The sequence below is a fragment of the Takifugu rubripes genome, chromosome 14, assembly GCF_901000725.2.
Source record: "Takifugu rubripes chromosome 14, fTakRub1.2, whole genome shotgun sequence".
Taxonomy (NCBI): Eukaryota; Metazoa; Chordata; class Actinopteri; order Tetraodontiformes; family Tetraodontidae; genus Takifugu; species Takifugu rubripes.
In genome coordinates, this window is record NC_042298.1 from 9,128,934 (window position 1) to 9,145,199 (window position 16,266).

General features: G+C 43.8%; 1 protein-coding gene across 6 annotated transcripts in view; it reads right to left on the bottom strand.

The window, feature by feature from the left end:
- ebf1a (EBF transcription factor 1a) overlaps positions 1-16,266 on the bottom strand; it is a 52,918-nt gene that overhangs the window by 22,107 nt on the left and 14,545 nt on the right. For all 6 annotated transcript variants that reach the window (XM_029847176.1, XM_011610813.2, XM_011610812.2 and 3 more), the window contains exons 7-8: positions 1,821-1,902; positions 1,250-1,391 (exon numbers count right to left, since the gene is read on the bottom strand). In XM_029847176.1, the coding sequence (XP_029703036.1) occupies positions 1,250-1,391; positions 1,821-1,902 (224 nt within the window). The remainder of the gene's footprint in view (positions 1-1,249; positions 1,392-1,820; positions 1,903-16,266) is intronic.

Here is a 16,266-nt window from a genome sequence, read left to right on the forward strand (position 1 = left end):
CAATTTTAATGGCGAAAAAAACAAAAACATTTTTAATAGCAGTTTAACTTCAATTACTGTTTTACATAGTTCTTTTTTAAAAATAAATAAAAATAAGGAAATATAAAAACAGCAAAGTTGATGTATTGAATATTGTTTCAAATCCACATTTGGCTATCATTATTTATTATAATTAATCCTGCCCACCAAAAAGCTTTTCCTCTTTTCCTCCATTATGTTTGGGCCTGCCCACGTTTCTCCACCCCCGTGTGGTTTGTTCTTTCACTTCCCCCCCTCCAACAACAGTCATCAGGAGAATAGAAAATCAGAGGCGAGGAAATTCCCAAACAAATCTCTCCGACACAGAGAACATCTGCTGGCGTGCTCCGTGCACTCTTCTTTTGGTGTGAGATCCAAGTGTCGCTGACGTCTCCAATATGTCTCATCTTTGGAAACTTTTCTAATTGTCCATGAGATGAGTTGCAGAGACAAACGGACCAGGTTACCTCTGGAGAATAGTCATTAGATAGACAACCAGAGCATTCAATCTTAATGCAATCTACTAGAGGCCGTCATGTAAATCCCCTCTTAGTTTTTTTTATCATTATCATCCCTGAGGTTGCCTTTCCTCAACAAAAAAATATGTTTCTCTTATTCAATGTCTGGGAAATCGAAATGAGAAAATAACTGGATTAGGGACTTGGGAATCAGTGCGGGCTCCTAAATCATGTGCACATGTCATTATGAAGTATTAAAGGTTTGTGTCTGACTGTGCATGCGGGGGTGTGCATGCATGTGCTTTTGTGTGTGTATGGGTGTGTTTGAAAACCTGAGGGATGGGGAGTGATGGAAGGCTGGAGGATAAAAGCCAGTCTCTGAGGAAATAAAGCCAGTGTTGGCTTTAAGCAGAACAGACCTCATAAGACACATAGTGCTTATGCGAGGCAGAGTAGAAGGCCCAGAGGCAGAGACCTGAGGGGAGCAAGCCACCAGGGAGAGACTAGAGACTCTCTAGCTACCACTCTCTCCTCTTTTAGCTCGACTTGGAAACCATACAAGTACAGAAAGTAAGAATGTGGAAGGAAGCAGGAGATGGATAAGGGAGCAGGCAAGAGAACAGGTTTGAGTGGGATAAAGAGGAGGGGTTGAGTGCTGAGCCAGACAGCGGGGGAAGGGGGCAAGGCAGGGAGGAAGGGGAGGGAAGTTTGAACAGACAGAAAGAAAGTGGGGAAGACAAAGACAGAAGAGTCAGGTTGCACGTGGTCCGTACCATGTTCCAGATATGACGGTGTTCCTTCCGAAGGATCCAGTCTCCGAGCGCGGCGCCCATGTTTGGAGTTGTTGTGGACAAACATGTTGTCGGAGACAGCTAGGACGTGACCCTCCACACTCACAGTGGTCGATACCACAACCTTAAAATAAAAACACAAAACTCTAATCAGCCTTTAATTTAAAACACAATGAGCAATCTGGGTTCCCTAAAATATACAATATGAACACAAACTTTTGTTAAATTAAACTCTGGTTGTTAATTGATCACTACAGCAAAAGTATGATGCTTTCAAAAACATCACACATACAGTATATAAACATGTAGTAAGCAAAGCTATAAAATGTTAATTTATAGCAGTTCTTCTAGTCTTTTAGTCATGTTAATAACTCTCCTGGCTGTATCAAGCTATGCCCATGTAAACAAAGGCAGCGTTTATGTGAGCAATACCCTGTATATGCTTTGTTTGTCTTCAATTACAGGATGCTCTTACATGTCTGGGGCTTTGCAAAACAACCTTGAAACACAGTTCAAGGAAGTGCGGGTGGCCCTTACTGTAAAGCACGCTCACCTGAAAACGCCTCATGTCTCGAGGGTTCCCTGCATTCTTCAGGCAGTTCTGGTTACACTTTAGGAAGAACTTCAGGAAGAACCTGTTCATGTGACAGAGATAAACAAATAAGTCCGTGCCAGCTACTGGAAGTCACAATATTACCCACTTCAGAGTACAAATCAAACAACAAATAAAACATCGCTCGCTCATCCTTCACTGTTTTATGACAAAGGTTCTGTGTAAAAATACATCCAAGGTATTGAGAAGGATGCCACCTTGTATATCCTTCTATGAGCTACTGTCACAGCTTGCCATAAACTTACCAGAGCAAATTCAACCCCCCCCCCCCCCCCCCCCCCCTTCCCCAGCTGCAGAGCGTGACGGAGGTTGCGCTGTAGCTACTATGAAGCACAGTGTTGCCATTCCTGCCTCTCTCAATCTCAGTGTGAGAGACCACATCAACAGCACCTGCCATGCATTATTAAGAGGCTGAGATGGCAAGTATGGCTACCCGCATCAATAGTTGATGAGGGAGGGAGGGAGGAGTAAGGGTCGGCGGAGTAAAGAGGGGAGTGTAGAGGTGTTAGCGCTGGTGTAGGGGGAGTGGGTGGCCACCGGAGACCTGAAAAGCTGAAAAAGGGGCGGCTGATAATTTATTCCCTTTAGTCGCACCCTGGGGCTCGATGTCGGACAACTTCTCTAACAGAGACCACAACAATGCTCGGTACTGTCTTTAAAAACAAAAATCAAATAATACGATAAAGGTAAACAGGGTTGTGTGCAAATAAACAGCAGCCCACAAAAGGGGAAAAATAAACTACAACATCCCACCCTCCTCCTCCTCCTCCCTTTGAGGCGGCTTAAAGAAGTGCTGACAGCTGAAACTGCTTACAATACACATCTCTACTAGCCAGAGAGAATCGCTCCTTTGCTCAGCTTTTCTTTCATATGTCTTATTTTCTACCCTCTGTTCATTTGTTGTGGCGAGGATTCTGCACTGGGCAGCGCGTTTGGAGCCAACTGCTTTAGATACAATCATGCACGAGTAAACGTGTCTCACATAGACACACTACAGAGAGAGATGTCAGGAGAGAGACACTATGCGGCAACGTGCCTTGGACCAAGACTTCATAGAGGGGGAGAAAAGCAAGCAAAGAAGATAAATGGATGGTCCAGACTTCCGTCTCATTTCAAGGGCCAACCTATTGCTGCGCACATGATGTAACTCAAGCGATGCAGATTTTTGTCCTGACACCTTCTGAATGCATGACAGCTGGTTAGTGGGAGCCACTTTTTATCGAGTTAAGGAAGAAAAGCCTCAAATGGTCTCAAAAACAAACTGTCTCGCTCTTGTGCTCTGTTTACGTTTTGATCTACAATCTTGTTGGGAGAGGCTAAATCAGACAAAAAAGATGCAGAGAGGGTTGAAGTAGGAGGAGAAAATGACAGGAAGGAGGATAAGGCGGACTATATGGAAAACCAAAAGCAGACACAGACCACCTTCTGTATATTTTAGAGGCTGTAGGCCAATATTTTCATTATTCATGAAGCAGAGAGATGGATTTTTCTCTTATTTTTAACATTACAGGACCCCAAAGGCTGAGGGTCTCCCAACTTTTTTATATACTCCAGGTCAGAGAGCAGCTGTGAACTACATCCACTTGCCAACGTGCTCCACCTTCCTCTCAGCACCTGCTGTTTAATTCATCCATTCCCCAATGCACTGTTCTTCCCCTGCCCCAAAGTATTAGTGATGGACACATGATGGATAACTGGATACTGGAAAGGCAGGGTCACCCCAGTCAGAAGTGACCAAATTGGGAGGTTAAATAGTAGCTTTTTGGTTAGGAGGCGGTGGTGGGGAGGATGTGGCGGAGAGGGAAAAAAGAAAAGAGTGAATATCTCGAGGTGTTGAGTGTGGACTCGGTGCGCTACCATATGTCAGCGTGTCTCCTCGATCCCCTGCACGTGGGGATCGTCTGATTCATTATTTACATGACTAAAGTCTGAAGTCAGCCGCAGGGAAACATTACAAAACAGTAGCATGTTGATTCCGCATTCACACAGATCAGCAAAGAGTGAGTGAGTGCTGATGGATAAACAGCAGCGCATGCTAGCACGCACTGGATTCATGGACAATGTGATCAACAGCTGACCAATAAATATGGAAAGATAACTGATGATGCATGTTTGTTCACTTTATTCAATGAGAAAATAATTTCCAGCTGTGCTTCTATTTAGCCAATGAGCACAAGAACTCAGTGACATGTGACATTCAGCTAATGTCTGTGGTGTTTGGATGACATCATAATGTTTAGACAATCATAGTTTCATGGCACAGAATATTATAGTGGTAGAATATAACAGTATAATGAACTTTAACTAATATAGTAGTGCAGATCCATATATTAAATATATAGAGAGTATAGCATTATAATTGCTATTTGAATGTGTTGGACATTTATCTGTTTTTCAAAAGAACTCTAGAAAGGATTGATTTTATTTGCAGTCAACAAAGAACAAGTTATTTTATCCTGATATATAATCAGCTTGTTTTTGTTATTGAAACAGGTAGATCATTTCACATAATAGACTACAATACCCAGAAGCCAAAGATGTTGTAAGAACAGTGCGGGATGTTTTATCGTTTCTTCTTTAAGTTTAAGACATTTTAGTTACATATTCAGCTTCAATGTAGAGAAATTCATAAAATCTCATGAACCAAAATATGTCTGCAAATCTATCATGTCACCACAAGCATTTCCAATTAATCTGCAGACAGTATTGTCTCTCAAATGCCTTGTTTTGACCATTATCCCCTCAGCCTCTTGCTGCTTTCAAGCTGCACAGACTCCACAAATACAAATATTAACAGTGCAAATTGTTGTAGAGGATTAAATGAAATAAAACCACTTTGCTCTCACGTAATTACCCCCCCAAATCCAGGAATGGCTGTGGAAGTGAATTTGTGTAAATAACTGCATGGCCTTTCGAAGCCTCGTGGCGTAAATTTGCAACACTGAAAAAAAAGGGGAACAAATAAACACATGCAGCTGGTCGCCATTGTAATTTAATGATCTCACACTTTCATCATATCATAACGGGCATTATTTGTCACTTTGGAGCAATTAAACACAAAATCACCCTCTGCCCATAAAAAACAAAACACGGAAAGCAATTACGAGCAAACTTTTAAGTAATCCCTGTAGCATCTAAATATTATTACTGTGGTGATAAAGACTGTATAAGTGATTAGCTAACAGCAAGAAAGCCTCGGAGGGACAGTTCTGTTATGTTTTCTAATAATTTTCCTACATTAGCAACCAATCAGATAAAGAGCTGTTCTCCTTGTCAAATATAACATGGATAAGTTTGGAACTGTGCAGTTTTTATCTCCCTGGGCTCCTTTTGTCATCTTTTCATCCTTTTGTTACATTCTGTTCTGTACATCTTTGTGTCTCATTTCTTTATTCTTCACCCCTTCTTTGTCTGCTGCTTCTGTTTTGTTCCGATGCCGGTGTGCTGTAAAAATGGCCCTGGGTGATGCCATAACTCAGCCCTCTCCTCTACCACCATCCATTTCTGCCCTACAGATCATCTCCAGAAGAAAAGCAGTGTGTCTGCCTCCTAATATGCTTCATGAGGTGTGTAATTCACTGTGCTCTGGAGGGGAGCCATTTGTCTCTGAGGTTAACTAAGTGACACAACGGCACTTCCCCGTGCCTGTTACCACCGTGGGACATGTTGAACTAATCTAGGCAGGTAGAAGAATGGATGATCCAGTACCTCAGCAATTAAGCATAAGGAATTGTTCAGGAAATCGATCCTAATGAAGTCAAAGGGGACTTCAAATTAAATGTAAAATTTAAAACCAATCTTAATGTTAACATATGGGGGGATAAAATAAAAGTAAAGTCTGGGGCTGTCAGAGACCCAGACATCTTCCTCTGCTACTGTTTTATGTTTTTCTTTTCCTCTTCATGTGTTTCTTTCTCTGCAACTCTTTCTTTCACCCTTTCCGCCATGCATCACTGACACTTCAGCCAAGAGCCTGACTGGCTTGTTTTCATGGCGACCTGTCTCCCCGCCTGAAGTATATGTTTAAGACACACACACACACACACACACACACACACACACACACACACACACACACACACACACACACACACACACACACATACACTAATTTAGGGAGATTTATGAGGGAGGCCTTGCACCAGGAGCCATGCAGGCTGACCCCATGGGTGTAAGGGGGGCAATGGATGGGGAGGGGGCATGGTCTACGGGGGGGACATTAATAATCCAGAACCAGGTCTGTCTCCGGGTCTGGCCCTGAGCCTCGGACACCAGCGCAATGGCCCACTTTCCTGGTAGAGACACATCCAGTTCATGCTATACTGGTATCTGGCAAACAGAGAGCAGCTTCCACCAAGTAAGAAGAACAGAACCAAAAAGAAATCATGTAGGATCACAGATGTAAGGGGTCATCTGACAATAAAGAGTCTGTGTCTGATCTGGAATACATACAAGCGCGGGGGCAGAAACAGACCCACATGCATACTGTATACCCACTCTGCTCCATTCCTTTGGAGCACTACTTCTTAAAGTAGCAGCGAGCACCTCTATATTGCCCTCATGTCTATCTTAAGTGTCATGATTTATTCAAATAGAACATCTCACTATGTTGAAAAATTCATTCCCAGCTCACTCGGTGCTTCGTCCCATCCACCTCCTTATCTGTAACTATATGTGCATGTCATGTCAGGTGAATTTGCCCCGCTGTTAAATATTTCTTAGAACAAATGGACCCTGGAGGAAGGAGACGGTGGGTCAGGGACGACTGGTTTAATGCTGCAACTGCCGCTGCCGCTTGGGGAGAAGCCCCACTTGGGATAGATCGGTCCTTGCTTCCCTTTGGAGCTGGAGTTGCAGTCACAGCTTGGGGACAGAAGTCCCAGAGACACTTAACCAATTGTGTTTCATCCATTTCATCCAAAAAGGATCATTCAAAATTCAACTGAGAAATCTTGCACAGTGAGCACTGAAAGACAGGCAAGGAGAACTCTCTTACATGGCAAAAGGAAGTAGTGCGAGATTCAACAACTTGTAGCCCCAGAGCTGTGGCATGGGTTCACCCCAGAGCACCAACAGAAAATACAACCAAATAAACATCTGCATTTGTGTATGTGTGTGTGTGTGTGCGTGTGCATATCAAAGCCATGATGAATAAGACGCTGTCTCAATGATGGACAAGCTTGGCAGGCGGTGCTGATTGAAACACTTCCTCTGTCGGGGCCTGGCCCATTAATCTGATGGAGACAGAGACAAAGACAAAGAGCGGGAGAGGTTGGGGGGTTGGCAGGGTGGTGGTAGTGGTGTTGGGGTGCTCCAGGTCCCCAGACCACAGGAGTAATGAAGGGTCCTGGTCCCTCTCACCTCAGTTCTGTCCCGCCATGCTGGGACGCTCTGCTACCCTGTCCGACTCAAACCCCTACCCTCGTGGGACTGACCAGTGAATAATGGCCCTGTCATCAGCCTGTGTAGACACCACTGCACAGCCCAAGGGTGTGTGTGACCTAGTGTGTATGTAACAGAGTGTTTATGTCTGACTATGTGCCTCTCCATGCAGTCATTTACCCTAACTGTTCTCCTCTATAACTTAGCTGAGGACTGATGTATTCATATTGAATAGTGTTGATTTAAGCACACGTTAAACTTAATGCATAATGCATCAACTATATATAGCTTGATAAAGAGCATTGTGCCAGCCCAGGACGAGCCCCATAGATTGTGGGGATGAATGTGCCGCTTGCAAAAACTCTTTCTTTTTGTTCCAGTTAAGCACTGTATTAAATCATAGCTATAACTGCGACTGTACGCAGGCTCAAGGTTATGTTTCTAAATGCAGCAGGATCAGAAATCAGAACCTTAATTAGTGTGCCACATTTGTTCTCGGGTGAAAAGTTGTTCTCCGTCAATGGGTCTTGAGGGAGGAATATGGAAGCAGCGAGTGGGAGAGACTGAGAAAATATGAGGCAGAGAGAGTGTGTGTGACAGGGCAAAGGAAGAGGAAGATTGATATAGACCATAGACTTATGGCTTCCTACAGCGCGTGTATGCATGTGTGCAAATGTGTGTTTTGGGCCTCGGCATCCTTCTGTGTTTATCAAACATATTACGGCTCCTTCTAGATTCTTCACCTGCACACCCCCATCCTGCTACATATGGCCCACCAATCACAAAATAAGGAATCATGCATACATTAGCATAGCTAATGGCATACCCTCTCCATTTAATATGCAAATTTCCTGAAACATTACTGAATGCCGTCTGTTCTAAATGAATAAATTTGAATTGCAATTAGAATAATCCTTTATAATTAATGAAAACTGTCAATTTTGGTTCATAAGTAATTTGATTAAAGTGGTGATGGGACACTTATGAAGTTCATCGGGCTGTGAGGAGTGTGAACACACACTGACTCGCATGCATGCAAACACACAAGCTGCATGACAACCAACAGCAGGACCTGGGTTGTATTATTGATGAGAATGATTAATAAAGTTGTGAAACTGGTTGTCACACATGCCACCATCTTCTTCTTTGTCTTCTTTGGCTTTTTGAGTGAAACATAACTTCTTTCTGCTCCTTTACTGCCGTGGGAAAACAGAAGATCAATCATGGCTTTCTGCCACCTGACAGAAAGGGAAATGTAAGGGAGTGATTGAAAAGGTTTCCTGGCCTTGTGGTGCTGTGTCAGTGGCCTGTCTGTCTGGTGGGGGACACTGATGGACTGTCGAAGGAGAGAGCCTCGCACATGCTCTCATACAGACGCATGCCAAGTCATTACAGGAGACTGAAGCCTTCCCCTGTTTCTTTTTTCCCCTCTCCTCCACAGAGGAACAGGCAGCGCTGCAGTTTGCTGGCCTTTATCAGTATATAATAACATGTTATGAGGAGCACATACTGTAGTTAAAGAAGAGGGCAGTCACTCTGCAACTGATCATCAGCATTAGCCTCTTCACCATTAGCTCTCCCATGCTGTGCTATGCTGCCACTGAAGCCTATAATGGTGTCACTTAAATTAGGGTCACTCAACTGTGGGAAATTGTTGCAATGTGCACTGCATGCATATATCTTCCCCTTGTACCATATGAACACAAGCATGCTGGTGTTTATATGGCTTCAGCCCAATAATAATGGTCTAGATAGTGTAGAGCCACGCAGACTAATTAGCCATATCACTGAGGAAATAGCAGCCAGCTAATTAATGGGTATTATGGCATTTCAGAAGTCACTGCTCTAATTGGGAGGGAACTGAGCCTCACATTTCCATACTGCAGTAATATCGGCTTTATCCACCTATCTGTTTGTCTGTCCTTTTACTTGCCATGCTTTTAAATATAATCCTCCACAGTTCGACTCTGAAAATAATTATCCTAAACACATTTTTGGAGGAAAAAAAGCCCCAAAATAATGATAATGCCCTGGGTGTGTACCTTTATACCCCAATAGTGGTTTATGTTCACAAAATAAAGCTACATCAACCCAGTCAAATGTATATATATTTTTCTAACCTTTGACTGATAATCTAATATATTTATTCTGATGAAATATTTTTTTATTGCTCTTAGAGGAAAAAAGGCCTAATGCAAGTGAATTGGCGAGTAATATAATACATCTGAATAATTCTTTGTGTCTTTTTGTGTCTCTGAGCCAGCTCTTTCTGAAATACACGCACACAAATCCCCTATAGATTCTTCGTAAACCAAGCAGACGGTGGGACAATCAAAATAGATTTGCATTCAAATGCCACATGCTCAGTATCAAATATCAAATCAAGCCCGAGACGCTGAGACAGACAGTGATCTCGCTCCTGCACCTCCTCCACACCCTCCTCCTTTCCCCTCTCAGGGTCCATGGGACTCCCGTTTTACCCTCTTTCGAGGACTGACAGGCATTGGTCAGGGCTTGATTGACAGCCTGTTGATGCTTCTCTTCCTACCACACACATGCACACACAAACACACACATTCTCCACACCGTGCACTGGTCTGGGTGTCAGTGATAGCCCCTGGGTTAGTGCACTGCAAGCTGCACAGCACCATACATACAAATCACAGCCCTGTGAATGAGCCCATTTTGAGTTTGTCCTTGTAAAGTCATTCCCCCCGAAGCTGGTTGGACTTGCCATCATTTAATAAAAAAAATCCACTTATCCTTATGCACACATTACATAGCCAATGATGCCCGGATCAAAACTTCCCACTAAGAAAGACAGGGAGTATACAGCCATGTACACAGAATGGGAACTTTAAATACCGTGCTAATGGGCATCACCTCACTACTGGTAGTGCATAAATACATCAGCAACCAGATACAGATATCCAATCCACACACTGAAACAACCAAGACCTGAGGCCTAATCTCACACACTCAGCTAGTACACCTGGTTAATGTTAAGAGGGCAGTTATAGTCAATTACATTCCCATATAACGCATAAACCTCCACCCTGCCTGTTCGAGGAGAGTAATTGAAAACAGGCCCCAACTGTACTGAGTTCCAGACAAAAAAATCAACTTCCTGCCCTTGACTTTCCCACTCAATCAATGTGCTGCCTTCCCAGTGGCATGTTTCTAAGGTCAGGTTATACTGAATCAGTAATAGGACTGAAAAAGTCATAGTGGTGTGTGATGGTTTGCCATTTGGATATAAAGCAGTCAAAGAAGCGAAGGATATAGAGTCACATGAGGTGGACGGAAGGAAGACAAAAGGTGTGGGACGGGGGAGACGGCAAGGTCCAGAGGAGCAAAAGTGAGGGTGAGTGGGTGGTGGACGGGTTGTGCAGGGTACGGTGGGGCGGGGATTTGAGGAGGACAGGCGTTGTAAGTAGGAGTTTCAAGACTGACAGGTGACATTACCCTGCGTCATGGCTGGAGGGACAGAGGGACAGAGGGCGCGATGGTTATCGAAGCAGAGAAATGTCAACGTCCAGACATCGTTCTGTGACACACACGCTCACACAAATGGAGAAGGCTCACAGTCACACAAATACACAAAGATTCAGGACAAAGGAGTCTGGAGTCTTTGAGAGTGAAAAAGGTAGAGATGAAGAGATTACATCCTGTCCATTAAAAATAAAAAAGCAGCGGAGGAAAAAAGGAGACAAAGCAGAATAAAAGGCAAAGAGTCACTGACTATGACAACAACCTTGCATTTATTCATATGGTCTGCTTTACTGAACAGAAGCTTCCGTGCTGTCGTCAAGTTGCTTCGCTCTTCATATTTTCTCCTTTTCAATCTGCTGTTTTCATTAAAGCATAACCTCATTTTGGCAAAGCTTATAAAATGTCCATATTGCTGCTCATTCGACCCCATTGATTTAGTGTTTGGTTAAAAATTCACGACTGTGGATGCAATTAACATGCTGTTAATGAATAATTGATCGCATCTTAAGCGGCCCTAAAACTCATGCATATTAATTATTGAAACACAAAATATGAAAAAAAAAACAAAAACAAAACACCACCCCTCCTTGTTTTGTCCCAAACAACATTTCCTTTTATTCCTTATGTCCTTCAGTCAGGAAGTATGCGTTTGTGTGTGCTTGTGCCTGCGTGTATCAGGAGATGTCAGAAGGCCGAAAGTGCTATGCAAATGTCTCCCATAAACACCTCTCTAACAGCTCTCATATGCATTTATGCTGCCTTCAAGAACACCCATTTAACGTGCACATACTGCTCACCTCCATGCGTGTGTGTCGTTCACCTCTGTGCTGTGAAGTCGCGGTGCATTGGAACGGTGGGCTGACAGTGTGACTGTGGTATTTGGTGCTTTGAGAGACACATGTTTACCCGGGGCGCAACACAACAAAAAAAAGAAAAACAAACCAAGTGAACATGGGAGGCTTGTCAGTACCAGACTGGAGATCAGTCAGCTAACAATGAGATTTCCTCTCCTACTGCCTACTAGTGTACTCTTATAGATTAATGTCACCCCTGCTGCCTCTCTCACGAGTAGAGAACAACAGAGCAGCGATGGAGATTTCCGACGATGCTGTGAAGCACCTGTGGTCGTGTTCTTTCACCCTTTCATTTGTATGAAATGCGTGTCAAATTTGTGTTTTGTACACGTGAAGGTTAAATTCATCACGCATTTATAAACACATAAAATATCTCGACAACTCTCAGAAAACACCAGTTTACATCATTGCTTGTTTTTTTTATTTATCAGTCAAATATATCTTGTGTTTGTGTGTGGCGCACATGTGTTGTGTGTTATATCTGTGTTACCCTCTGTGTCTTCCTCTCCTCCACCTGACTAACTACTCTACAATGTTGGTGCCTGGAAGCTAAAATGTGACAACCCGTCAATTGTGTTCCAATATTAACCCCCCCCCTCTCCACGTCTGCATGCCCATCTCCTTTCCTGTGATGTTGCCTTGATCAAAGCAGCACTTTGGCAAAAATAACCAAGGAGAGTGAGATGGAGTACACCATGCTGCTCGCAGACTGACGAGCGATGGCCAGTCGCTCAGCAAAACTCCTCCTGTTTCTTCTCTTTGTCTCTCCTCCTCACTCTGTCTCATTATCTCCTCTCTTGGAGGCACATGAGGCGTTGGCTGAGCATGATTCCGTTTGTGAAACCAGGCAGGAAATAGATGTTTAGGGTGTTTAGGGAGTGGAGCTTATGATTACTGTTGAGATAAACATACATTCTATATGGCTAATTTTTTTTTTTGGCATACTAACCCAATGATGAACAGTCTGCATGTTGGGAGCTGTTGCTCAAGGTCACCTTGCTGAGTCACTAAGAGGACCTGTAAGCTTTGGTGGACTTCTATCTGACTGTTGTCTGACTGTTTTACTGGCATGCTTTGCTGAGCTTATTGAACCAGCACATGACTAGAGTGACAAAACTGTGTAATCTGTGTAATGGACATATACCACAAACTCTACAGATGTAGACCCTAATTACAGGAACTTTCCAGCTTTGATGGATTGTTATTTGGACAGAGATACTGGAGTTTGATGAGCTGGCACAAGGCAAAAATGTTAGAAAATTGTGTGACTTCATTGTGTTCCAGAAGATGGAAACAAACTCACAGTTGCTCAACTGAAATCAGGCTGGCGTACAAAGGACTTTACTGTGGATTTGAGTAAAAGGCACTCAGGCACTGCTTGTCGTAATTGACAGTAAGTCACATGATGCCCAGAGAATAAATAACAGACTTAAATCCTTATTGAGCGTGTGTATCCAAGAATCTGGTCTGGAAATACAGAAACAAATCTTATAACGAAAGAAATGCACAATGTCTTGTCTTTACAACCGATCCAGACCCATTCCACAACTAGATTTGGTTTTAATGAGATGCAAAAACATACATTTTTACTGTTAATAACACTGATTTTAATCAGTTACATTAAAACACTCCCAGAATTATTTCTCAGTGAACTTGGAGAAGATGGCCAACATATGCCCACTCCATTTCTTTCTCATTCTCTATTCTGAAAACACAAAGAGGGCTGGGCGGGGGATAAAAGAGACAGAAGACCACCACAGAAGCAGAATATGATAGGAAGATGCCCCGTGTCTATGTTTCGTCTGATCTTCGCAGGTTCACCGAGCGGTAAGATTTCCCAAACATACTGCCAGTCCTTAGCAGGGAGGAATGACAGGGAAGGTTGGTAGAAAGAGATGGCAGAAGGTAAGCACACCTCGCACAGTGTCACACACATGCACATACACACATATCTAAAAGGAAGGGATGGCTAATTCTCTGGGTGTGGGAAAGCAGAGCACCTAACACAGGTTGGCCTGGTTTCCATAATGAGTTTGATTCTTCTCACTGCCTTCTCAATCTCACTGGGGACCAAGACTGCATAATAACATCCTTAACACACACACACACACACACACACACACACACACACACACACACACACACACACACACACACACGCGCGTGCACACACACACACACACACACACACACACACACACACACACACACACACACAAACAGGTCTATGGGGAGCTAATTATTCTCACCTGTGTTAATTATTGCTGTAAGCCAATCAGCAGACTCTGTGCTAATTAGGCAGTGTTAGGTCTGATTAGTGTTTTGCAGCAGGCCCACTCAAACTGTTATCTACCATACTAGTCCCCTCAGGCAAAAGACGAGAGAGGAGAACAGGTGGAGGCTTGCCCCGTGTGCATGTGTGTGTGTAAGTGTTGTTGTTGTGTGTTCACTCCCGCCTAATATAAAAATACATAAAAAAAAATACCCAAAAACTGGAGGACAGCTGAATTCCTTGTAATTAAAAGTCCAATTTATTTCTCTAAACTTCCAGAAAACATTGTATGCCATCAACCAGTCCAGTCTCTGCCCTCTGAGTTAATTGGCCCTGGTTTGGGGTCACTTCTTTTATCTGGCCAAACAGCCCTTGTGCCCTTTAAGTTAATGAGGGCTGATCCAGGATCAGTTCTGTTGCTAATGGATCCTGCTTTTCAGGATAACCCCTCAGATTGATTCAAGCATCACACATGCAACCCCTGTCCTGACCCAGGCAGACTGTCTGACAGGCCAAGCAAAAAGGCTCAAATAAAAGGAGAGGAGGAGGAGATGTAAACATATAAATTAAAGGTTCTGTGGATGATCTGAAAGAAACCAAAGGAAAAAATTAGAGAAGGAGGGAAAAGGGGAGAGGATAAAAGGAGGAGTGGGCAGAATGGGGGGTGGAGGAAACCTTCCTCTTATGACACGATTGATTTTCTTTCAGAGGCTTGAGCCTGTCACTACTGAACACTTGGTCCCCCGCTCCTACTCACACACACACACACACACACACACACACACACACACACACGCACACACACGCACACACACACAAACACGCACAAAACTCCCTGCCCTGACCTCCATGTGTGCCTGCTGGTCCATACTGGGTCTAATGACACCAGGGCCTCCCACCGATCAATACTGAACTGTCACTCAGTTGGTAAGCGTGCACATAGATGCACACGTTCACACAAGTGCACACACGCAAAGGCAGTGGTACAGATGTGGACACACACATGCGCACATCTGAGAGAGGGTTTGCGTTTGCACATTTGTACGCTGCCTTGAAGCCATGTTTTCTACAACCTCAGCAGATGCCCTGCCTCTGCTCCCTTCTCCACCCCCTCACAACACACACACACTCACACACACACACACAAGCCATATTCTCTCCCCTCAGCCGTTTTCTCACCGTCCTGATCTTTTTGAAAGTTTAGGTCATTGGTGTAAAACTAGTGATTGAAGATGGAGGACCTACAAGCAATGATCAGCTCCTCCAATGTAAAATCCTAATTGACTTTTATCATTTATTTTAACCCTTATCCCTCTTCAAGCATGCAAAAACAGACACACCACTACTGTGTTGGAGAGGCAGCTGGAGAACCCTTCTCCCTTCTCCTCTTAACTAACTTATTTTATGTCATTCAATGTTGCCTTTCTTCTCGCCAGCCCCCCTCCCTCCTTCATCATAAGCGCTCGTCTGCCTCTCGCCACACACATCTCAAGTGCCACTTAGGAAACCAGACTGCAGCCAAAATCTCCTCCCTCTCTCTTTCTCTCGCTGCTCCTCACCTTCTACGACTTTTTGAGTCAAGATCACGGAAGAAAATTCCCATAAATTGCTGTGGCTTCTCTTTTACTTCTGGATTCGTCCAATAATTTATATCTAACTGAAAATCTGTTAGCTCTGGCTAAAAACCCTTTGTTTGTCTCTGTTAAATCACTAATTATTGCCTGGCAGAACATAGGGCAGATGCAGGCTAATTCACCATTAGGACGTTTGGTGTTTATTAAACTTTTATAATGTGATCACTCTGATAACGGCACAATTGTTTCCCTGGGCGGGTGTGATTATACTATTGTACCCCTCTGTCCCCTTGTAATGGCTCCCGTCGAGTGTGTGTGTGTGTGTGTGTGTGTGTGTGTGTGTGTGTCTTGGAGTTGGCGGAGCTGTGTTTTCCATTTCTCATTAGAGTGGCACAGACTCATGCTGCAGGGTCAATGGTGGGGGGAGAGGGTGCGTGAATATGTGCACGAGTGTGTATCTGTTTGAAGGGGAGTGGGGTGGTAATGAGCACAGGAACATAATACTACGGCGTCCATTAATGCTCTGAGGCAGTGACATTAGGCATACTTAACTAATAGAGCCAGTCGCTGCAATTACGCACTGTTATCTCTGCAGCTTTAGAGGGGAACCGGCTTTAATAAATGTTTGTAGTGATGTGATAAATGCCAGGTTTGCTCATTTGTAATCTACACTGCGGGACAAGGGGAAGTGAGTGGATTTAATTGTTTTCCTCCAGACTGGAGAACGTGGTGGAGTTTAGGGGTGGGGTGGGGGGGGTGTCTCTCTCTCTCTCTCTCCTCCAGGTATGTTTCTCTCCCTCCTGGTCTGTTTC